This window comes from Mustelus asterias, chromosome 13, assembly GCF_964213995.1.
Source record: "Mustelus asterias chromosome 13, sMusAst1.hap1.1, whole genome shotgun sequence".
In the NCBI taxonomy this organism is placed as follows: Eukaryota; Metazoa; Chordata; class Chondrichthyes; order Carcharhiniformes; family Triakidae; genus Mustelus; species Mustelus asterias.
In genome coordinates, this window is record NC_135813.1 from 108,336,685 (window position 1) to 108,361,310 (window position 24,626).

General features: G+C 43.4%; 1 protein-coding gene across 1 annotated transcript in view; it reads left to right on the plus strand.

The window, feature by feature from the left end:
* cfap251 (cilia and flagella associated protein 251) overlaps positions 1-24,626 on the plus strand; it is an 81,416-nt gene that overhangs the window by 37,157 nt on the left and 19,633 nt on the right. The window contains 6 exon segments of the mRNA XM_078227536.1: positions 5,883-6,034; positions 9,249-9,410; positions 10,619-10,803; positions 12,823-12,937; positions 14,406-14,569; positions 23,187-23,277. Coding sequence (XP_078083662.1) covers positions 5,883-6,034; positions 9,249-9,410; positions 10,619-10,803; positions 12,823-12,937; positions 14,406-14,569; positions 23,187-23,277 — 869 coding nt within the window.

The window sequence follows — 24,626 nt, forward strand, 5'->3', positions numbered from 1 at the left end:
TTTCATGGCCATCCTGGACTTAGAACGTTTTTGGTAAGATCTACCCCTCTATTTCAGACACCCACAGTCATAAGAACATAAGAAATAGGAACAGGAGTAGGCCATCTGGCCCTTCGAGCCTGCCCCGCCATTCAACAAGATCATGGCTGATCTGAAGCGAATCAGTTCCACTTACCCGCCTGCTCCCCATAACCCCTAATTCCCTTATCGATCAGAAAGCTATCTACCCGTGATTTAAACATATTCAACGATTTTTCTCCATTTAAATAATATTCCAATTTACTATTATTTCTTCCAAAGTGGATAACCTCACATTTGCTAACGTTATATTCCATCTGCCAGATCCTCGCCCACTCGCTCAGCCTATCCAAATCTCTCTGCAGACTTTCCGGGTCCTCCACGCAATTTGTTTTCCCAATCACCTTCGTGTCATCAGCAAACTTGAATACCCTACATTCAGTCCCCTCCTCCAGATCATCTATGTAAATGGTAAACAATTGAGGCCCCAGCACCGATCCCTGCGGCACGCCACTGGTCACCAACTGCCAACCAGAAAAGCACCCATTTATCCCAACTCTCTGCTTCCTGTTAGATAGCCAATCCCCAATCCACGCCAACACCTTACCCCCTAACTCCGTGTACCCCAATCTTCTGCAGCAACCTTTTGTGAGGCACCTTATCGAACGCCTTCTGGAAATCTAAAAACACCACATCCACCGGTTCCCCTCTGTCAACCGCACTAGTGACATCTTCATAAAAGTCCAGTAGATTCGTCAAACACGACTTTCCCTTCATGAATCCATGCTGCGTCTGCTTGATCAAACCATTCTTATTCAGGTGCTCTGTTATTTCCTCTTTAATAATGGACTCTAGCATCTTCCCAACTACGGACGTTAAGCTAACCGGCCTGTAGTTACCAGCCTTTTGTCTACTTCCTTTTTTAAACAGCGGCGTAACAGTAGCTGTTTTCCAGTCAGCCGGCACTACCCCAGAGTCCAGCGAATTTTGATAAATTACTACTAACGCATCTGCTATTACCTCAGCCATTTCTTTCAGTACCCTGGGATGCATTCCATCCGGGCCCGGGGACTTGTTTACCTTCAGTCCTATTAGTCTACCAAGCACCACCTCTTTAGTAACAGTAATTGTATTAAGGACCTCCCCTCCCACCAACTCTCGATCTCTAATAGAACATAGAACATAGAACAGTACAGCACAGAACAGGCCCTTCGGCCCACGATGTTGTGCCGACCTTCATCTGAAACCAAGATCAAGCTATCCCACTCCCTACCATCCTGGTGTGCTCCATGTGCCTATCCAATAACCGCTTAAATGTTCCTAAAGTGTCTGACTCCACTATCACTGCAGGCAGTCCATTCCACACCCCAACCACTCTCTGCGTGAAGAACCTACCTCTGATATCCTTCCTATATCTCCCACCATGAACCCTATAGTTATGCCCCCTCGTAATAGCTCCATCCACCCGAGGAAATAGTCTTTGAACGTTCACTCGATCTATCCCCTTCATCATTTTATAAACCTCTATTAAGTCTCCCCTCAATCTCCTCCGCTCCAGAGAGAACAGCCCCAGCTCCCTCAACCTTTCCTCATAAGACCGACACTCCAAACCAGGCAGCATCCTGGTAAATCTCCTCTGCACTCTTTCCAGCGCTTCCACATCCTTCTTATAGTGAGGTGACCAGAACTGCATGCAATATTCCAAATGTGGTCTCACCAAGGTCCTGTACAGTTGCAGCATAACCCCATGGCTCTTAAACTCCAACCCCCTGTTAATAAAAGCTAACACACTATATGCCTTCTTCACAGCTCTATCCACTTGAGTGGCAACCTTTAGAGATCTGTGGATATGGACCCCAAGATCTCTCTGTTCCTCCACAGTCTTCAGAACCCTACCTTTGACCCTGTAATCCACATTTAAATTAGTCCTACCAAAATGAATCACCTCACATTTATCAGGGTTAAACTCCATTTGCCATTTTTCAGCCCAGCTTTGCATCCTATCTATGTCTCTTTGCAGCCTACAACACCCCTCCACCTCATCCACTACTCCACCAATCTTGGTGTCATCAGCAAATTTACTGATCCACCCTTCAGCCCCCTCCTCTAAGTCATTAATAAAAATCACAAAGAGCAGAGGACCAAGCACCGATCCCTGCGGCACTCCGCTAGCAACCTGCCTCCAGTCCGAAAATTTTCCATCCACCACCACCCTCTGTCTTCGATCAGACAGCCAGTTACCTATCCAATCGGCCAACTTTCCCTCTATCCCACACCTCCTTACTTTCATCATAAGCCGACCATGGGGGACCTTATCAAACGCCTTACTAAAATCCATGTATATGACATCAACCGCCCTACCTTCATCAACACACCTAGTTACCTCCTCAAAAAATTCTATCAAATTTGTGAGGCACGATTTGCCCTTCACAAATCCGTGCTGACTATCCCGGATTAATCCGCATCTTTCTAAATGGTCGTAAATCCCATCCCTAAGGATAATATTCAGCAAACTATTTGTGTCTTCCACCGTGAAGACCGACACAAAGAACTTATTTAAAGTCTCAGCCATTTCCTCGTTTTCCACTATTAAATCCCCCCTCTCATCTTCCAAGGGTCCAACATTCACTCTTGCCACTCTATTCCTTTTTATATGCTTGTAAAAACTTTTACTATCATTTTTTATATTTTGAGCTAGTTTAGTTTCATAATCTATCTTTCCTTTCTTAATCGCTTTCTTAGTCGTTCTTTGTTTTTCTTTAAAGCTTTCCCAATCCACTAATTCTCCGCTATTTTTGGCCACTCTGTACGCATCTGATTTTATTTTAATACTCTCCTTTATTTCCTTCGTTATCCACGTCCGGTTATCCTTTTTCTTACAGTCCTTTATCACCGTAATATATTTTTGCTGAGTACTTTAAAAAATCTCCTTAAAAATCCTCCACTGTTCCTCAGCTGTCCTACCCACCAGTCTGCTCGCCCATTCTACATTAGCCAATTCCATCCTCATCCTATCGTACTCCCATCTGTTCAAGCAGAGGACACTGGTTTGGGACCCTACTTTCTCACCCTCTATCTGTATCAGAAATTCCACCATATTATGATCACTCATCCCAAGAGGATCCTTCACAAGAAGATCCTTAATCCTACCTGTCTCATTGCACAGAACCAGATCCAAGATAGCTTGCTGTCTCGTAGGTTCTGTAACATACTGTTCAATGAAACAATCCCGACAGCATTCCAAGAACTCTTCCTCAAGCCCTCCACGTCCAATTTGAGTCGACCAATCAATATGTAGGTTAAAATCCCCCATGATTATTGCCGTTCCACTTTTGCACGGATCCATTATTTGCTTGTTTATAGCCCTCCCCACCTCTAAGTTATTATTTGGGGGCCTATAGACCACGCCTACCAGTGTCTTTCTCCCCCTACTATTTCTTATCTCCACCCACAACGATTCCACGTTTTGCTCCTTAGAGCCTATGTCGTCTCTCACTACTGTCCTGATATTATCCTTTATTAACAAAGCTACCCCACCTCCTTTTTCTACCTGTCTATCCTTCCTAAATGCCTGATAACCCTGTATATTCAGTTCCCAGTCCCGGTCACCCTGCAACCACGTTTCTGTGATGGACACTAGATCACATTCATTTGTATGGATTTGTGCCATCAACTCATTTACTTTGTTTCGAATGCTTCGTGCATTCAGGCAAAGTGTCTTTATGCCAGCCTTTATCTGGACCCGGTTTGTTGAAGCGCTACTAACATCTCCCAAGCCCTCTCCTCCTTTAGCTAGTTGTTTATTCACTATACTCCTGGCATTAGAGAAGACACATCTCAATCCTATGGTCTGACCTCTCCCCTTCTCTGTTCCCAGTCCACCTGCCCTCTTGCACTGCCTATAACCCTTCTCTGTTTGCGAGCTACCTTCCTCACTCTGTCACGTCACTTTGATCCCCTCCCCCCAACCTATCTAGTTTAAACTCTCCCCAGTAGCCTTAGCCAACCTTCCTGCCAGGATATTGGTCCCCCTGGGATTCAAGTGCCACCCGTTTTTAGTATACAGGTCACACCTGCCCCTAAAGAGGTCCCAATGGTCCAGGAATCTGAATCCCTGCCCCCTGCACCATTCCCTCAGCCACACATTCATCCTCCACCTCACTCCATTCCTCACCTTCCCGTGGCACAGGCAGCAATCCCGAGATTACTACCTTTGCTTTCCTCCTTCTCAGCTGTCTCCCTAATTCCCTATACCCTTTTTTCATGTTCCCTTCCCCCTTCTTACCCACATCAGCGGTACCAATATGTACCGCTACCTCCGGCTCCTCTCCCTCCCACCTCAGGATTTCTGGGACTCGCCCAGCGACATCCTGGATCCCAGCCCCAGGGAGGCAGACCACCATGCGAGACTCCCGCCTGCCTCCGCAAAATCGCCTGTCCGTCCCCCTGACTGTTGAGTCCCCGATTAATACCGCCTTCCTCCTCCTTTCCTTAGCCCTCTGAGTTACAGGGCCGGACTCCACCCTGGAGACACGGCCACTGCTGCTTCCCCCAGATGGGCTGTCCCCCCCAACAGTAGTCAGACAGGAGTACTTGTTATGTAGGGGCACTTCCACCGGGGTGCTCTCAGTCACCCGTGTTTTACCCTTCCTGGCTGTCACCCACTTGGCCTCCTCCCGTGGCCCTGGTGTGACCACCTGATGATAGCTCTTGTCTATCACTTCCTCATTCTCCCTCACCTGCCTAAGATCGTCAAGCTGCAGTTCCAGCTCGCTAACACGGGCCCTCAGGAACCGCAGCTCGACACACCCCTCACAGATGTGGATGTCCGGGAGGCCAGGTGCCTCCAAGACCTCCCACATACTGCACTGCGAGCAACACACTGGCTTAACACTCATATTTCACCCTTTCTTCCAAGGTACACAGAGAAAAGTAAATTATAAATTAAAATAAATAAGAAACTCACCCCTGCTCGCCCTTTCTGCCTAAGCCCGATGAGCCAAAGCCCCTCAGTTCTCACACAGCTCCCTCTCACTCTGCTGCCCGCTCCCAACGCTGCCCGTTAGATAGTGGGGCCTGCCTTTTAAACCTCCCATGCACTAAAAAAAACTCAAAAGACCCTTCCCAGTAAACCCCGTGGCCACTGCCAGTTTCGCGCCAAAATTTAAAAATAATTAAATAAATAAATAACACCTGCGAAAAAGTACTTTAAATTAAATCTTACCCCCAAACTCCTGTCACACCTCTGCCTTTCTCCAAAGCAACAAAGAGCAGTCACATCTTGTTGTTGAAATTGGTCTACACCAGGGCTTGGGATGAATTACACCCATGCTTTACACTGGGTGTAAAGGGGTTTGTAGTGAATTGCTTGTGATGCTGTCTGTACACTTCACCCCATTTCCTTTTCTGTAGACCCAGAAATGAACGAACATTTAATGGAAAAAGTAAATTTGTCCTGTATGCCCTGGGCGGCACGGTAGCACAGTGGTTAGCACTGCTGCTTCACAGCTCCAGGGACCTGGGTTCGATTCCCGGCTCGGGTCACTGTCTGTGTGGAGTTTGCACATTCTCCTCGTGTCTGCGTGGGTTTCCTCCGGGTGCTCTGGTTTCCTCCCACAGTCCAAAGATGTGCGGGTTAGGTTGATTGGCCATGCTAAAATTGCCCCTTAGTGTCCTGAGATGAGTAGGTTGGAGGGATTAGCGGGTAAAATGTGTAGGAATATGGGGGTAGGACCTGGGTGGGATTGTGGTCGGTGCAGACTCAATGGGCCGAATGGCCTCTTTCTGCACTGTAGGGTTTCTATGAATCTATGTTCTCTGTCGATGTTTTCATTGGCTGAATAACATTTTCTTACCTCCTGTAGGTACACTGTTGGGAGTTGGCCTCACTGACGGATGTGTTCACATCCTTGATGCGATTTCTCTAAATGATGAGTGCCCAGAACCTTTCCAGTATGCCAGGGATGCTGTTACTCAGATCGCCTTCTCGCATGATTCCACTTACCTAGCAACCATAGTGAGTTATTGAAATATTTAATGGTTGCTTAGACTAATTGATAAAAGAACCTGATACATATGCATGTATACCTGGATCTTGAAATCTTGATAAAGTGAGTAGCAAAGGAACTGTTTTTGCCATACCTCATGTACAACTGTCCACAGACTTCTAGCAGGCTTGTGAGTGTGGACTCCAGTCTTCGGGCAGCTGTTTGAATTCAACTCTCTCTGCAGGGGTCTGTTGTGTCTGAAAGTAGGGAAGGCAGTAGAGAATCTGCTTGGCTAATCAAACTGCAGAATCTTTACTGACAGAAAAGCAGGAAGTGAAAAACAGGAAATATATTACATTTAGATCATTGTACTGAAAGTGAAGTAAAGATTTGGTCATTCACCTGGGATTAGGTAAAAGACATAAAAGAGCAAAATTAAAACTATAAAAACTAAAATGTTCTATTTTATAAAATATTTGCAAAATTGATTTTCTTCTAAGCAAATAAGATTTCACACTTGTAAGAATATTTTTGGGGTGCTAGAGGAGTCCTTCAGCAGTAATTATGACTTGCTATAATATTAAATACCCAGTTACTCCTGATTGAACAAGGCTAAGGTTTCCATACAATTTTGTACAATTATAATGGGTAATTAGCCTAATGTCACGTTGTAACAGTGATCTCTGTGTAGATTCCATCAGCAAAGATCATAACAGTGCACCCTGTGGACATCACTGACAGCAACTTCTGGATTTTAGTATTAGGGCAGCATGGTGGCATAGTGGTTAGAGCTGCTACCTCACAACACCAAGGTTCAATTCTTGGCTTGGGTCACTGTGCGGAGTTCGCATGTCCTCCCCGTGTCTGTGTGGGTTTCTTCCAGGTGCTCCAGTTTCCTCCCACAGTCCAAAAGGCGTGCTGGTTAGGTGCACATAAATTCTCCCTCAGTGTCCTGAACAGGCGCTGAAGTGTGGTGACTAGGGGGTTTTCACAGTAACTTCATTGCAGTGTTAATGTAAGCCTACTTGTGACACTAATAAATAATGTTTAAACTTAAACTACTTAACTGCATATTTGATTTGATTTATTATTGCCACATGCATTGGGATACAGTGTGAAGTATTGTTTCTTATATGCTGTACAGAAAAAACATACCGTTCATAGAGTACATGGGGAGAAAAAAAGGAGAGGGTGCAGAATATAGTGTTACTGTCATAGCTAGAAAGATCAGCTTAATATATGCATATGTGAGGATCCCAAAGTTGCTGTCAGTTTTAGTCAATGATAGTGGTATTATTAGTACAGTAAAACTTAGGCCAATATGATGAACCACAATAAATCTAGGCCTACTTCATATAGTACAGTGAATTAAATTTAATATAATGTTAAGTTCTTTAGGCTTTATTTTTCTATTCCTCTTTCAAATCCCATATACCCTGATGAAGAGGCAAGCAGATGAAATATTACACATGAAGGTGTACTTGGAAGTGTCTTATGTGGGGACCATCTCACCAAGTGAGCTATAGGAGAAATTGTCAGTCTGACTGCTCATTTAATAAAGGCAGCATTTAGCTGAGGTGAATAGACTAACAGTTGTGTGATTGAATTTCAAATCAGTTTTGAGTTAGGGACACTGTAAGGATTACTCTCCAGTGAGCCCCCTTCTACAAAGTGTTTATGTCATTGCTGTAAAAGGCCAAGGATTGGGCTCAGAAATGATGTTCTTGTGTAGGATAGCATACCAACATTCATGATGTAAATTCACATTTGAAGAATAGCAGCTTCAATAAAGTATTGGGGTGACTAGCACATTTTGGAACTATGTCCTAACTGGAATCTATACCACCACAAGTGCCATGTTGTTGTTGTTGTCAGCATACGTTCACACCTGCACTGTTCTTTTACCCTTTGGGGAATAGTGGGGAAGTGGTGGAAAGATTTCCGAACTGATTATCAGTCTGTTGAGCCATGTAGAACACCCCTTCCATGACCAACAAATCTTGATGTTGGACTCGAACCTGGAGTTTCTGGTCCAGTAGCAGGGGTACTATCACTGTGCCATGAGGCAAACATGTGCCATGCTTCAACTCAACACCTGCCCAAATTGGCACACTAAGACCTATCTTTCTGTAATAACAACAGTTGAGAAAAGAAAATCTTGTTTGCTAATTCTGGTTGTTCTCTTTATAGATTGTGCTTAGTAAGAAAGCTATAAAGTGGTAGACAATGACTAAGTGATATGGAGCTAGGGTAATTGTTCAATCATCTTTGAAGTCCTGGTTTTATATGGTCAAAAACTTGTGTAAAATGCTATACTACAATGATGATTGATATTACTTTTTTACAGTTTTAAAATTTAATTTTCTATTTCAACACTGCTGCATACAATAATCTGTGCTACTGTGATGACACTGTGCTGTTGATATATTTTTTGTTTAAAGGGGTACTGTTTTGAGATTCAGTGTTTTTCTACAGACAGTTGGTGTATCTGGTCAGATGCTGGCAGCAGGATAATTATTAATTTTATCCATGTAATGTTTATTTAGCAGAAGGCTAATAGACTATTGTTTATAAATGAAAAGGTCCCTTGGATTTATTTGACTAAAGGACTGGAAACTGGGACTTTTGATTAGGGGGCAGGGTCATATGATAATCTGGTTTATGGGAGGAGCTAGGTCTGTGGCAAAGATTCTGTGCTGGTTTAGTTTCAGTTGAGAAGTTGCCAGCTGGAGCTGTTTAAAGACAGAAGTCTGCTCTCTGACAGATCCAAGATTTTCTACAATCATTTATAGTAAATATGCCTAAGTTTGCTAACTGTATTTACAGTGACATTTAAGTGTGTAGGAAGAATGTTGCTTATTTGGAACTGAAATTGTGGTAAGTTAGAAATTATTTTCATGTTTAAAGATTGTTCAACTGTTGAGAGTTAAGCTGCTTCGTTTTGTCAGAATTATACTTAACTGTGTTATGAATAAAGCTGTTTTTGATTTAAAAAATCCCTAGTTTGTCAGTGGAATTACTCCTGGAGTGAAGCATCCTTTCCTCACAAAATAATAACATCATTGAGGTCCAGTCTGGCTTCATAATATACTTTGGGGTTTGGATCCAGAACTCTAACACTACACAAAATATATTAGTCGTCTAAGAACCAATTACATAATCCAATGTGCAGTTTATTCCAGCTAAATAATAAATCTTGGTTTGTACAAAGAATCTTGTAATGATTTATTATTTTTATTGCAGGATAGTAAAACCACAGTAACAGTCTTTCTGTTCAAGGATAAGTCTTGGAATTACTTAGGCAGACAAAATGCACACTTTAAACTTATCCAAAATCTCATGTTTGGGATATATTTGGACAGCAATCTACCCAGACTATTATCTCTTGGAGAGGACAGAGTTCTGGTAGGTAACTGTTTTATTTTGGCCAGGCTCCTTTTATGCATTAAAATCCATTCCTTTGACATAGTTCAGAATAGAACATAGAACATTACAGCGCAGTACAGGCCCTTCGGCCCTTGATGTTGCGCCGACCAGTGAAACCCATCTAAAGCCCCTCTAATCTACATTATTCCAATATCATCCATGTGCTTATCCAATAACCATTTGAATGCTCTTAATGTTGACAAGTCCACTACTGCTGCAGGCAGGGCATTCCATGCCCTTACTACTCTCTGAGTAAAGAACCTACCTCTGACATCTGTCCTATATCTCTCACTCCTCAATTTAAAGCTATGTCCCCTCGTGTTTGCCATCACCATCTGAGGAAAAAGGCTCTCACTATCCACCCTATCTAATCCTCTGATCATCTTGTATGCCTCTATTAAGTCACCTCTTAACCTTCTTCTCTCTAATGAAAACAACCTCAAGTCCCTCAGCCTTTCCTCATACGATCTTCCCACCATACCAGGCAACATCCTGGCAAAATAATAACTGTTAAATGTTTGTTCAAACCCTAAATATGATTTGGCTGAAACTAATCATCTGTTATTGATTAGCAAGTGTTAAAGTGAATGAAAAATATTGTAAATGCACTGCTAGATTCACTAACCTCAAAGCATGATCGCTGCTTAATGGAATTAGCTTTTCACTTTATGCAAATTATAAAAAGAAACTGAAAAGAGAGCAACATGTTAATTGTAATTGCTTGGAACTCTTTCAAGAGATGTTAACATATTTCAAACTCAAATAGAAGTATGCTTTCATTGTTGGTTCATGTAGTAATGAATGCCTTCTTCAGGCCTCTCTGACTTAGGGTGGACTCTTTGGAGTTCATCTCAGCCAGATCCATTTCCAGGTGTGGCATCATATTAATGATAAGAATCCAACATACATAGGAGCTCCTTAGCTCTAACTTTGAGTTGCTAGATATTTTCTTCTGGTAGTAAGTAATTGCTTTGCAAAATTTATTGATTATTCTCCACTGTTTGAGTTTTTTGAAAATTGTTTGCTATGCATTTGTTATTGTGTTTCACCTATTTTATTTTCATTGCTTCATATTTACTGTTGTATTTGCCACTTTCCTTGCAACATCGCTTCCAGTTTAAAAAAAATAAAGATGTGGTAGCTGTCATGCAAAACTTATTTTAAAAATTATTATTTTTATTTCTCAGGTGGAGTACGATCTGGCTCACAGTACAGAGGGCGACCTGCAAATATTAAGCAGTGAAAGAATAGAACAGAGTGCTGTCCCTACATGCATGGCCTGGTACCCACCAATCAGTAAAGAGAGCTTTATTATCACAGCCAACAACCAGTATAAGCTAAAGCTCTACAATGCCACTACCAAAATGTGCAGGTTTGTGAAACCCATTTATTCAGAAAAGGCACAACATTTTGCTTTCAAAACATTAATCTTTTTAACCAGTCTAATACGGAAATAACTACTTCATTGTGGTTAGGTTTCTTTGATTTTGAGCATAGCCGAATTATTCCAGATTTATAAAGTTATTTTTTGGAGCACTTGCAGCATTGCTGGCTTGCGCCATTTGAAGAGCCTTTTAGTTCATCACAAATTTTCACATTACAAAAAGGTTCAGAGTTGATGAAAATGTGTTAACACCAACATAAAATACTTAAATAAAGATGTGAACACACAGTATGCATCTATTCACAAAGTTTTATTAAACTGTTGATTCACATGTTTGACAAAACTGAATTTCAGCTATTCCAATCCAAAATGTTATGAAGTATATGGTTCTCTGCTGCCTCCAGGGAACTATGAGACATACAGAAGAAGATGATTTTCACAATTTTCTCCAGGAGAAGTGTGTCTCCTGATGATAAGATAAGCATTAGATGCCAAAGCTTTGTATTCCAGCTCTCAGCAGGGTGAGCAGTGCAGCTCAGTCATTTAGGAAAGTGAAAGTTTTCTGTTTACTGGTTTGTCCTGTCCTTTAAGATTGAAGCATGACAAGTTGCCCAAATAAAAAATCACTCACCGATGAAGGAGCAGCGCTCTGAAACTTCGTGATACCAAATGAACCTGTTGGACTTTAACCTGGTGTTGTGAGACTTCTTACTGTGCCCAAATAAAAAATGGCATACCACGATTACTTTAGTCAATGCTATCAGTCGTAAAATGTATCTTCTCAATTTCACTGGCTTACAAAATAATTAGAGCAAAATTAGGCTGATTCAAATCACAACAATAGATGACAAAGGCCATTTGGCCCATCCATAAATCCCCTAATTCCACCAAATTGGAGCATCCAGTTGGTTCTTGACTAAGGTCACAAGTGGGGATGTTGGCTGATGATTGGCCAGTGTTCAATATCATCATAATTCCTCAGATACTACTACTATGAAAGTGCAGACATCTAAACAATGGAGAATATTCCATCACAGTACTGATTTGTGCCGATGGTGGGCCAGCTTTGGGGAGTCAGGAGGTGAGTTACTGCAGTATTCCCAGTCTCTGACCTGCTCATGTAACTCAGTATTTACATGGCTGGTCCAGTTCAGTTTCTGGTTAATGGTAACTCCCAAGATGAAGGAGCAGCGCTCTGAAACTTCGTGATACCCCCTGAAGCAGTCCATGCAATCCAAACGTCTAGATAACATTGATGCTTGTGCTACATAAGGACCAGGCAATGACTATCTCCAACAAGATGAGAGGTCACATGACCAGGTTATAGTCCAACAGGTTTATTTGAAATCACAAGCTTTCAGAGCGCTGCGCCTTCGTCAGGTGAAGTCTTTACTTCACCTGATTAAGGAGCATCACTCAGAAAGCTAGTGATTTCAAATAAACCTGTTGGACTATAACCTGGTCATGTGACCTCTCATCTTGTCCACCCGAGTCCAACATCGGCATCTTCACATCACACCTCCAACAAGGCAAAATCTAACCATCTCCCCTTAAGCATTACCATCGCTGAATTCCACCCCCTCAACATCTTGGGAGTTACCATTAACCAGAAACTGAACTGGACCAGCCATGTAAATACTGAGTTACATGAGCAGGTCAGAGACTGGGAATACTGCAGTGAGTAACTCACCTCCTGACTCCCCAAAGCTGGTCCACCATCGGCACAAATCAGTACTGTGATGGAATATTCTCCATTGTCTAGATGTCTGCACTTTCAACAACACTCAAGAAAAGTGGCACCATCAGGAAAGAGCAGTTCACTCTGCGCACAGCATCCACCATCTTAAACATTCACTACTTCCACCACCACACATAGTGGCAGGTGTGTATCTCCTTCCACCACCACACATAGTAGTAGCAGTGTGTATCGCCTTCCACTCTTGTTTTTGATAACATCCTGCAATTTATTTTATTGTTGTATGTTTAGGTTGTTTCCTTTCTCTCTAGGAAGACAGTATTAGGTCCAATTTATGGATCTCCTGTTAAGAAGATAGAAGTTCTCCCTTTCTCAAATGACGGTGAAGTTAAAAAGTGTTATTTAGCCTACATCACAGATAACAAGGTATATGCATTCATCTACAAAAGTATCTGCATTAAAAGGAAATATAATGTAGTGATGTTGTTCTCAGTTTTCACTATTCTGTGAGAGAAACTATTTTGTATTCTTTTGTGTTTGTTTGTTTCCGAAAATAATTCTTCAAAGACCTTTTATAATGGCTCAGTGAATAAATGTGCTCTTTGAAAATGTGGGGCAGAATCTTCCATTCTGGAGACTGAGTTTGCTGATGAGGGTGGAAGTCTGCGTGCCTTCCGCTGGAGAGCGGGTTGGCAGAACACGTGAGGTCATTAACTGATCAGCTTATTAATTGTGCAGCGAATCGAATCCCGTGACAGGATGGGCAGGAAGTGGCCTGCCCCGATAGGCTCCAATGTCTGGGCACCATATTTAAATGGCACCTGGACAGTCATTCAGCTTTTTGAATTCCCCCCTCACCCTCAGTTCTGCTTCAGTCTCATCCTTCCTGTGTCCAGCCTTGGTACAGCTTGTGCTACAGGCAGATATCTCTCAGTGACAGCATGAAGTGTACCATGCCAGATGCACACCCACTTGTGTACAGTCGTGAAAGTGTTTGTTCCAAATTACTGCTATTGGAGTGCTTAATTTGGAGGGAGAGCACGATTGCAGTGTGTTGGCCTTTTGACAAGCATTCATTTGATTCAAACGGGGTTCACATTGTAGCTCCGCAGACATTTGACCTGCCTTTCAACAGCTATGAAAGTCAGGAGAACAAGTTTCCAAACTAATTTCCCGCATTGGGAAACTGATTTTTGGCCTCCTGCCAAATCGTGCTTCCCACCCATTAAGATTCCCGTTGCTGGTGGGAGCAGAAGATTCTGCACATTTTCTATTCCTTTCCTATTGAACTGCCACATTGGGGCCATTCTATCGAACCAGTGTCCCTGGCTAAGCAAGAGAAAAATCTACTAGAATTTAACTCCTGATTATTGTAGTTACTCCTGCTTAAAGTGTGTTCATATGGATGTGAAGTGGTTGGGGGATTATTGATGGGTTGGCAGCTAAATTTAACAGGATAATTGAAATGACCCGATGAATTGAACCTATTTTTAATTAAAATGCTGCTTATTCAGTTCACTTGAAAAGGGATATATCTGTATTAATTTACAGTCGTTCAAGTTGCTGATTTAATATTCTAATGTTAAAAATAATTTTGGCACTTCCATGGAGGCTTTACGGTGGGAGATTTGTGAGACCCTAGATAAATGGCTTAAACAATTAAAACTAGTCATTTATGCAGTTTCTTTGAGGTTCCCACTGGTCTTTATATGGCCAGCGGGAGGACCCTATAGAAGCTCCTGGGCCAATGATTTTACGAGAATAATTCGAACAGAATTTAGTTTTGGATTGTGGGTTTGGTAATGTAGTGGATTGATGTAAAGGTGTGATGTTCTGCTGATTTGATGAGCATTTGTGCCCAGGAATTCTAAAACTATTGCCTCCTGTTACCTAGGTGGGTTTACAAACTGTGCCATTAGATGGAAATCCCCATAAGTCCTGCGCAGTTATCTGCCATGGAACAATGGTGTCCAATATTGCCTGTTCATATGATGGTTCTTACATATTCACTGCAGGAGGAGATGATTGCACTGTGCATATGTGGAAAGTTGACTTGATGTAAGTACACTGTTGATATGCTTTTAAGGAAAATTGACCTCAACTGTAGCATTTAGATGATTTGTACTTGTGAACAAAGAACAATACAGCACAGGAACAGGCCCTTCGGCCCTCCAAGCCTGCGCTGCTCATGTGCCCACTAGACCATTCTTTTGTATCCCTCTATTCCCAGTCTGTTCACGTGGTTATCTAGATAAGTCTTAAATGATCCCAGCGTGTCCACCTCAATCACCTTGCTTGGCAGTGCATTCCAGGCCCCCACCACCCTCTGTGTAAAATGCGTCCCCCTGACATCTGTGTTTAACCTTGGCCCCCTCACCTTGAACCCGTGATCCCTTGTGTTCGTCACCTCCGACCTGGGAAAAAGCTTCCCACTGTTCACTCTATCTATGCCCTTCATAATTTTATACACCTCTATTAGGTCGCCGCTCATCCTCCGTCTTTCCAGGGAGAACAACCCCAGTTTACCCAATCTCTCCTCATAGCTAAGACCCTCCACACCAGGCAACATCCTGGTAAACCTTCTCTGTACTCTCTCCAAAGCCTCCACGTCCTTCTGGTAGTGTGGCGACCAGAACTGGACGCAGTATTCCAAATGTGGCCTAACCATCGTTCTATACGATTGGATTTATCCAAGGATTCTCTGGGAGGCAAGAGAAGTGATTGCAGAGCCTCTGGCTCTGATCTTCAGGTCGTCGTTGGCCTCTGGTATAGTACCAGAAGATTGGAGGTTAGCGAATGTTGTCCCATTGTTTAAGAAGGGGAACAGAGACTTCCCCGGGAATTATAGACCGGTGAGTCTCACTTCTGTTGTCGGCAAGATGTTGGAAAAAATTATAAGGGATAGGATTTATAGTTATTTGGAGAGTAATGAATTGATAGGTGATAGTCAGCATGGTTTTGTGGCAGGTAGGTCGTGCCTTACTAACCTTATTGAGTTTTTTGAGAAAGTGACCAAGGAGGTGGATGGGGGCAAGGCAGTGGACGTGGTATATATGGATTTTAGTAAGGCGTTTGATAAGGTTCACCATGGTAGGCTTCTGCAGAAAATGCAGATGTATGGGATTGGGGGTGATCTAGGAAATTGGATCAGGAATTGGCTAGCGGATAGGAAACAGAGGGTGGTGGTTGATAGTAAATATTCATCATGGAGTGCGGTTACAAGTGGTGTACCTCAGGGATCTGTTTTGGGGCCACTGCTGTTTGTAATATTTATTAATGATCTGGATGAGGGTATAGTTGGGTGGATTAGCAAATTTGCTGATGACACCAAAGTCGGTGGTGTGGTAGACAGTGAGGAAGGGTGTCGTAGTTTGCAGGAAGACTTAGACAGGTTGCAAAGTTGGGCCGAGAGGTGGCGGATGGAGTTTAATGCGGAGAAGTGTGAGGTAATTCACTTTGGTAGGAATAACAGATGTGTTGAGTATAGGGCTAACGGGAGGACTTTGAATAGTGTGGAGGAGCAGAGGGATCTAGGTGTATGTGTGCATAGATCCCTGAAAGTTGGGAATCAAGTAGATAAGGTTGTTAAGAAGGCATATGGTGTCTTGGCGTTTATTGGTAGGGGGATTGAATTTAGGAGTCGTAGCGTTATGTTGCAACTGTACACAACTCTGGTGCGGCCGCACTTGGAGTACTGTGTGCAGTTCTGGTCCCCACATTACAGGAAGGATGTGGAGGCTTTGGAGAGGGTGCAGAGGAGGTTTACCAGGATGTTGCCTGGTATGGAGGGGAGATCCTATGAGGAGAGGCTGAGGGATTTGGGATTGTTTTCGCTGGAAAGGCGGCGGCTAAGAGGGGATCTTATTGAAACATATAAGATGATTAGAGGTTTAGATAGGGTGGATAGTGATAGCCTTTTTCCTCTGATGGAGAAATCCAGCACGAGGGGGCATGGCTTTAAATTGAGGGGGGGTAGTTATAGAACCGATGTCAGGGGTAGGTTCTTTACCCAGAGGGTGGTGAGGGATTGGAATGCCCTGCCAGCATCAGTAGTAAATGCGCCTAGTTTGGGGGCGTTTAAGAGATCCGTAGATAGGTTCATGGACGAAAAGAAATTGGTTTAGGTTGGAGGGTCACAGTTTTTTTTTTTAACTGGTCGGTGCAACATCGTGGGCCGAAGGGCCTGTTCTGCGCTGTAATGTTCTATGTTCTATGTTCTATACAGCTGCAACATCATATGCCAACTTTTATATTCTATGCCCCGTCCAATAAAGGCAAGCATGCCATATGTCTTCTTGACCACCCTCTCCACCTGTGCTGCCAACTTTAAGGATCTGTGGACTTGTACACCCAGGTCCCTCTGTGTGTCTATACTCCTGATGGTTCTGCCATTTATTGTATAGCTCCCCCTTACATTAGATCTACCGAAATGTATCACTTCGCATTTGTCTGGATTAAATTCCATCTGCCATTTCTCCGCCCAATGTTCCAGCCTATCAATATCCTGCTGTATTCTCTGACAATGTTCATCACTATCCGCAACTCCAGCAATCTTTGTGTCGTCCGCAAACTTGCTAATCACACCAGCTACACCTTCCTCCAAATCATTTATATATATCACAAACAGCAGAGGTCCCAGTACAGAGCCCTACGGAACACCACGAGTCACAGACCTCCAACCGGAAAAAGACCCCTCCACTGCTACTCTCTGTCTTCTATGGCTAAGCCAGTTCTCCACCCATCTAGTTAGCTCACCTTTTATCCTGTGAGATTTAACCTTTTGCACCAGCCTGCCATGAGGGACCTTGTCAAACTCTTTACTAAAATCCATATAGACAACATCCACGGCCCTTCCCTCGTCAATCGTTTTTGTCACCTCCTCAAAAAACTCAACCAAATTTGTGAGGCATGACCTCCCTCGTACAAACCATGCTGTCTATCACTAATGAGATTATTCAGTTCTAAATGCGCATATATCCTATCTCTAAGAATCTTCTCCAACAACTTCCCTATCACGGACGTCAAGCTCACCGGCCTATAATTACCCGGGTTATCCTTGCTACCCTTCTTAAATAACGGGACCACATTTGCTATCCTCCAATCCTATGGGACCTCACCTGTGTCCAGTGAAGAGACAAAGATTTCTGTTAGAGGCCCAGCAATTGCATCTCTCGCCTCCCTGAGAAGTCTAGGATAGATGCCATCTGGCCCTGGGGATTTGTCTGTCTTAATGTTTCCTAAAAAACCTAACACTTCCTCCCTTGTAATTGAGATTTTTTCTAACGGGTCAACACATCTCTCTGAGACACTACCAGTCAACATGTCCCTCTCCTTTGTGAATACTGATACAAAGTATTCGTTTAGGATCTCACCTCCTTCCTTTGGTTCTAAGCATAATTCCCCTCCTTTGTCCCTGAGAGATCCGATTCTGTCCCTAACAACCCTCTTGTTCTTAACGTATGTATAAAATGCCTTAGGATTCTCCTTAATCCTGTCTGCCAAGGACATTTCGTGATCCCTTTTTGCCCTTCTAAGTCCCTGTTTGAGTTCTTTTCTACTTTCATATGTGCTGCATATTTGTTTTCTAGAGGCATATATTGCTGTTCCTTCATCGTCATGTGGGCAAAATCCTGCTATTCTAGTGTGGGCCTACATCACATGGCCTATAGTGGTTCAAGAAAGTAGCTCGCCACCAGCTTCCCAAGGCCAATGAGGGATAGATAACACATCTTACCAGTGACGCCCACATTAAATAAAAAGGCAATCTGCTTCCAGCACTACCCTAGTCAAATTGGTCTTGCTTTGCCCCTCTAACTTTCTCAGATCATGCTGACATTCTTTCTTCGCCCTTCCCCCACTTAAGTTCCAAATGGCTTTGCTTTTCCTTCACCCCAGTTAATGGTAGCTCTCGCTTTCCCCTCACATACCAAAGCCTCTCTCCCAAATCCCTTTTTCTCCATCTCTTTTATTACCGTTCATTTTCCTTTTCACAGCCTCCTACCTTTTCCTGATTCCCATGGTTCCCCTTAATATTATCCATTCCTTTTCCTCCTTTTCTTTAAATTCATTGTCATCCATTCCCTCTTTCCTTTGTCTCTTCAGCATCAATTTTTCCTCCATAGTGATTCTAGGGGCTGTGAATTCAGTTAGGGGCTCTGGTTCTCCTGTGAATTCATGCTGACAGGGACTGGAACCAGTTTCCATACCAATAACAGCATTGCTGAAAGGATTTTTGTCAGCAATCGCTGACTCAGATGTTAATGGTGAGGATAAATTGCTAACTGTTGGCAAGTAGTGAAATAATTCAATTTAAACTAATATTTAACTGTAGCTTTGTTGTTTATATTCATTGCCTGTTCTGTAAGTAGGAAAGTCACAGCTTAATGACTTCTTATAAATTGTATATATCCTAGGATTCTTTGGGAGGCAAGGGATGAAAGTGCAGAGCCTTTGGCTTTGATCTTTGGGTCCTCACTGTCCACAGGGATGGTGCCAGAGGACTGGAGAGTGGCGAATGTTGTTCCTCTGTTTAAGAAAGGGAATAGAAATGACCCTGGTAATTATAGACCGGTTAGTCTTACTTCGGTGGTTGGTAAATTGATGGAAAAGGTCCTTAGGGATGGGATTTACGACCATTTAGAAAGATGCGGATTAATCCGGGATAGTCAGCACGGATTCGTGAAGGGCAAGTCGTGCCTCACAAATTTGATTGAATTTTTTGAGGAGGTAACTAAGTGTGTTGATGAAGGTAGGGCAGTTGATGTCATATACATGGATTTTAGTAAGGCGTTTGATAAGGTCCCCCATGGTCGGCTTATGATGAAAGTAAGGAGGTGTGGGATAGAGGGAAAGTTGGCCGATTGGATAGGTAACTGGCTATCTGATCGAAGACAGAGGGTGGTGGTGGATGGAAAATTTTCGGACTGGAGGCAGGTTGCTAGCGGAGTGCCACAGGGATCAGTGCTTGGTCCTCTGCTCTTTGTGATTTTTATTAATGACTTAGAGGAGGGGGCTGAAGGGTGGATCAGTAAATTTGCTGATGACACCAAGATTGGTGGAGTAGTGGATGAGGTGGAGGGCTGTTGTAGGCTACAAAGAGACATAGATAGGATGCAAAGCTGGGCTGAAAAATGGCAAATGGAGTTTAACCCTGATAAATGTGAGGTGATTCATTTTGGTAGGACAAATTTAAATGTGGATTACAGGGTCAAAGGTAGGGTTCTGAAGACTGTGGAGGAACAGAGAGATCTTGGGGTCCATATCCACAGATCTCTAAAGGTTGCCACTCAAGTGGATAGAGCTGTGAAGAAGGCCTATAGTGTGTTAGCTTTTATTAACAGGGGGTTGGAGTTTAAGAGCCGTGGGGTTATGCTGCAACTGTACAGGACCTTGGTGAGACCACATTTGGAGTATTGTGTGCAGTTCTGGTCACCTCACTATAAGAAGGATGTGGAAGCGCTGGAAAGAGTGCAGAGGAGATTTACCAGGATGCTGCCTGGTTTGGAGGGTAGGTCTTATGAGGAAAGGTTGAGGGAGCTAGGGCTGTTCTCTCTGGAATGGAGGAGGCTGAGGGGAGACTTAATAGAGGTTTATAAAATGATGAAGGGGATAGATAGAGTGAACGTTCAAAGACTATTTCCTCGGGTGGATGGAGCTATTACAAGGGGGCATAACTATAGGGTTCATGGTGGGAGATATAGGAAGGATATCAGAGGTAGGTTCTTTACGCAGAGAGTGGTTGGGGTGTGGAATGGACTGCCTGCAGTGATAGTGGAGTCAGACACTTTAGGAACATTTAAGCGGTTATTGGATAGGCACATGGAGCACACCAGGATGATAGGGAGTGGGATAGCTTGATCTTGGTTTCAGATAAAGCTCGGCACAACATCGTGGGCCGAAGGTCCTGTTCTGTGCTGTACTGTTCTAAGTTCTAAGTCTAAGTAACTTCGCAAATGATCACCGGTAAGTTTTTCTCTTATGTGATTGCGATGGCTTCTTTAATAGAAAGTATTCATGTGGTAAATAGGCAGTAAGAGGCAAAATGATCAGAGGGGATTAGCCTGATAATTGTGTTTATAAAGTTTCAGGATGATTTTTTTTTGGCAAAGTTATTTTTCGCGTGTCTGCAATTATACAAACCCTTAAAGAATTAAGAGGAATCTCTTCACGTTTCAATCTCACACAAACAATCAATTGCTGGCCGCAGCTGGCAAAATGGGACCAGGAAAGGATGAGAGGTGTGCCGGCAGGAGGTTCCTGGCATAATGTATTTGGACACACTGCAGTTACACTTTCTGGTAATTGATAGTCTGGCCAATGTTTGGCGCAGAATGTTCATGATTCAGGAGATATATTTCTGTCTCTAATTAAAAATGACACATCATTCACAGGTCAGAAACACACTGCGATACATGAGTGGGCAGGTTTGCATTGCATAAATCTGTAAGTAGAAATGTTTATTTTTGTGTGTATGTTTCTCTCAAGTCAAGGGCCAGGTTTGAGAAACTTTGCTCAATTTCATCACCTCCTCCCTCCCTAAATTTTGTCACATCTCCTCCTGCGATGCAACAAAGTTGTGACGCCGCAAATTCATATACTTCAAACACACCACAGATGCGACGTCCCTTTGGAGCACAACTTGCAACTTAGTTGCCATCTTAAACTCCCATTTTGTCAGAGAGGCTGCTTCCTATGTGTGCTTGTATTTTTTTAATATACAAAAGAGTCCCCCCACCAACCCCCCCTTCCCTCCTGGGCAGAGGTTGCACATCACCAGTGATCATCTGCAACACTTGGCTCAGGAGGAAGCCTGCCGTCAAACTCAACTTCAATGAGATGGGATGGAAATTCTGATCTGGGAAGTGACACTGCATCAGGAACAGCTCTTTGGCAGAAGGGATACCAAACTGCCCCCGGGGCTAAAAATAAGATCTGGCTCTCAATACTGGCCAAGACCAATGCTGTGTCCAAGTGCACCAGGGATATAGGTGACATTAAAAAAAGGTGGTACGACATGTGCCCCTGGACTAACAAAGTGATCAAATGTGTGCAGGAGGCAATGCAGAACGGGAGGATTGCCCAGCAGTAGGCCAGCATGGGTGTTGTTAACTACGATTCAGTCAAGCCCAGCACCGGCAATGATAGCAGTGAACGCTGTACCGGTGGCAGCAGCCGGGTTGGCAGCACAGGCAACCAACTTGCAATCTCCAGGCAACAAAGAAAGCACCACAAGGTGATCTGGCACACCCAGCAGGTGCTGGTACAACCGCTGGCAAACCCCCAAGCATCAGTCCAGTGGCCACCAGTACTGCTATTCACACTGGGCCCAAATGCTAAATGGGACAGCATCTGTCACATCTCGGAGCAAATGCAATGTTTATGAGCAATTGACTCTGCTGAAAAAAAGTGGGTACGTTGTGGAATTGTTTGTCTCATTGAAGTGTGCTGTGATACTGAAAAGGTTGGGAACCACTGGTTTAGAGTCAAAATTGCCTACTCAATAATGTTTGGATCCTGTTGCTTTTTATTTGTTTGTTATCGTGAAAGTCTTAAAACTTCAAATCTTCTTTATGTGATCCTATCAGTCAGTCACTGAAAATTCAAATACCTTTCTAAATGTTACCAGTCTCTGGGGATCGTAATAACATCAGCTAATACAACAGTTAGGGTTTACTTTCACACCTGATTGCGCACAAATATGGGAAGCAGTAACACCCTTATTGACCTCCTTTAAGATTGCTAACCTCCACACAGCCACATTAATCTGAGACCTTCCTGTTCTGCAGGACTCAGTAATACATCATAAAGTTTTTTTACATCTAAGTGGAGCAAAAACTACCAGGATTTATTTTTGAGACCACTAACGACCATTACTGCAATTAAATGTTCAATGCTACTGTTTCATAATGTCTTATTACAATGGTAAATGTACAGTAAGAACATAAGAACATAAGAAATAGGAGCAGGAGTAGGCCATCTAGCCCCTCGAGCCTGCCCCGCCATTCAATAAGATCATGGCTGATCTGACGTGGATCAGTACCACTTACCCGCCTGATCCCCCTAACCCTTAATTCCCTTACCGATCAGGAATCCATCCATCCGCGCTTTAAACATATTCAGCGAGGTAGCCTCCACCACCTCAGTGGGCAGAGAATTCCAGAGATTGACCACCCTCTGGGAGAAGAAGTTCCTCCTCAACTCTGTCTTAAACCGACCCCCCTTTATTTTGAGGCTGTGTCCTCTAGTTTTAACTTCCTTACTAAGTGGAAAGAATCTCTCCGCCTCCACCCTATCCAGCCCCCGCATTATCTTACAAGTCTCCATAAGATCCCCCCTCATCCTTCTAAACTCCAACGAGTACAAACCCAATCTCCTCAGCCTCTCCTCATAATCCAAACCCCTCATCTCCGGTATCAACCTGGTGAACCTTCTCTGCACTCCCTCCAATGCCAATATATCCTTCCTCATATAAGGGGACCAATACTGCACACAGTATTCCAGCTGCGGCCTCACCAATGCCCTGTACAGGTGCATCAAGACATCTCTGCTTTTATATTCTATCCCCCTCGCGATATAGGCCAACATCCCATTTGCCTTCTTGATCACCTGTTGTACCTGCAGACTGGGCTTTTGCATCTCATGCACAAGGAATAACTGTTAATTTCTGATATTAAAGGGCTCATGAGGCAGTAACTACACTTGGAGGAGAAGATTTGATCCCATTTTATGGTTTATTGGAAGGTGGACGAGATGGAGAATTATTTCAGGTCATGATATTTCTGGATTTTTCTAAATTTAGCTATTGTAATGGAGAATTTACACTTAATGTTCTTGTCATTTTCATTGTTTCGAATACTGATAATTAAAATAATTTTACATTTCTTTCATACTCTAATCATGAAATAATTTACAAATGCTGTAATTGTAACCTATAAAGAAAAAATTGTGTTACTCATCTTTACAAATCTCCATATGTAATGGGACAAGTAAAGAACCAAATCATGGGATTTGAGGAGCTTTAAATGGGAATAACAGAATCATCACCAACAAAGAACAATACAGCACAGGAACAGGCCCTTCGGCCCTCCAAGCCCGTGCCGCTCCCTGGTCCAAACTAGACCATTCTTTTGTATCCCTCCATTCCCACTCGTTCATGTGGTATTCTAGATAAGTCTTAAACGTTCCCAGTGTGTCCGCCTCCACCACCTTGCCCGGCAGCGCATTCCAGGCCCCCACCACCCTCTGTGTAAAATATGTCCTTCTGATATCCGTGTTAAACCTCCCCCCGCTCACCTTGAACCTATGACCCCTCGTGAACGTCACCACCGACCTGTGAAAAAGCTTCCCACCGTTCACCCTATCTATGCCTTTCATAATTTTATACACCTCTATTAGGTCTCCCCTCATCCTCCGTCTTTCCAGTGAGAACAACCCCAGTTTACCCAATCTCTCCTCATAACTAAGCCCTTCCATACCAGGCAACATCCTGGTAAACCTTCTCTGCACTCTCTCTAAAGCCTCCACGTCCTTCTGATAGTGTGGCGACCAGAACTGGACGCAGTATTCCAAATGCGGCCGAACCAACGTTCTATACATCTGCAACATCAGACCCCAACTTTTATACTCTATGCCCTGTCCTATAAAGGCAAGCGTGCCATATGCCTTCTTCATCACCTTCTCTACCTGTGACGTCACCTTCAAGGATCTGTGGACTTGCACACCCAGGTCCCTCTGCGTATCTACACTCTTTATGGTTCTGCCATTTATCGTATAGCTCCCCCCTACATTAGCTCTACCAAAATGCATCACTTCGCATTTATCACACGTCCTTAGAGCAGAGCTTAAGATCTGAAATAAAGTAGGAAAGGTATGACATAAGGAAGGTATATAGTTGAGTTTCCCAGGTGTTAAGATCACTGCTTTTTAAAATCTATATTAATGACCTAGGGCAGGATTTTCTGGTCTTGCCTGTCGCCGAGTTTGTCTGGTCCTGCCAAAAGTCAATGGACTTTGGCTGGGCCAGTGACTCTCCTGCAGTGGGTCCCACTGTGACAGGGCCAGAAAATCCCAGTCTTAGACTTGGGGTACAGGGCACAATTTCAAAATTTCCATCTTT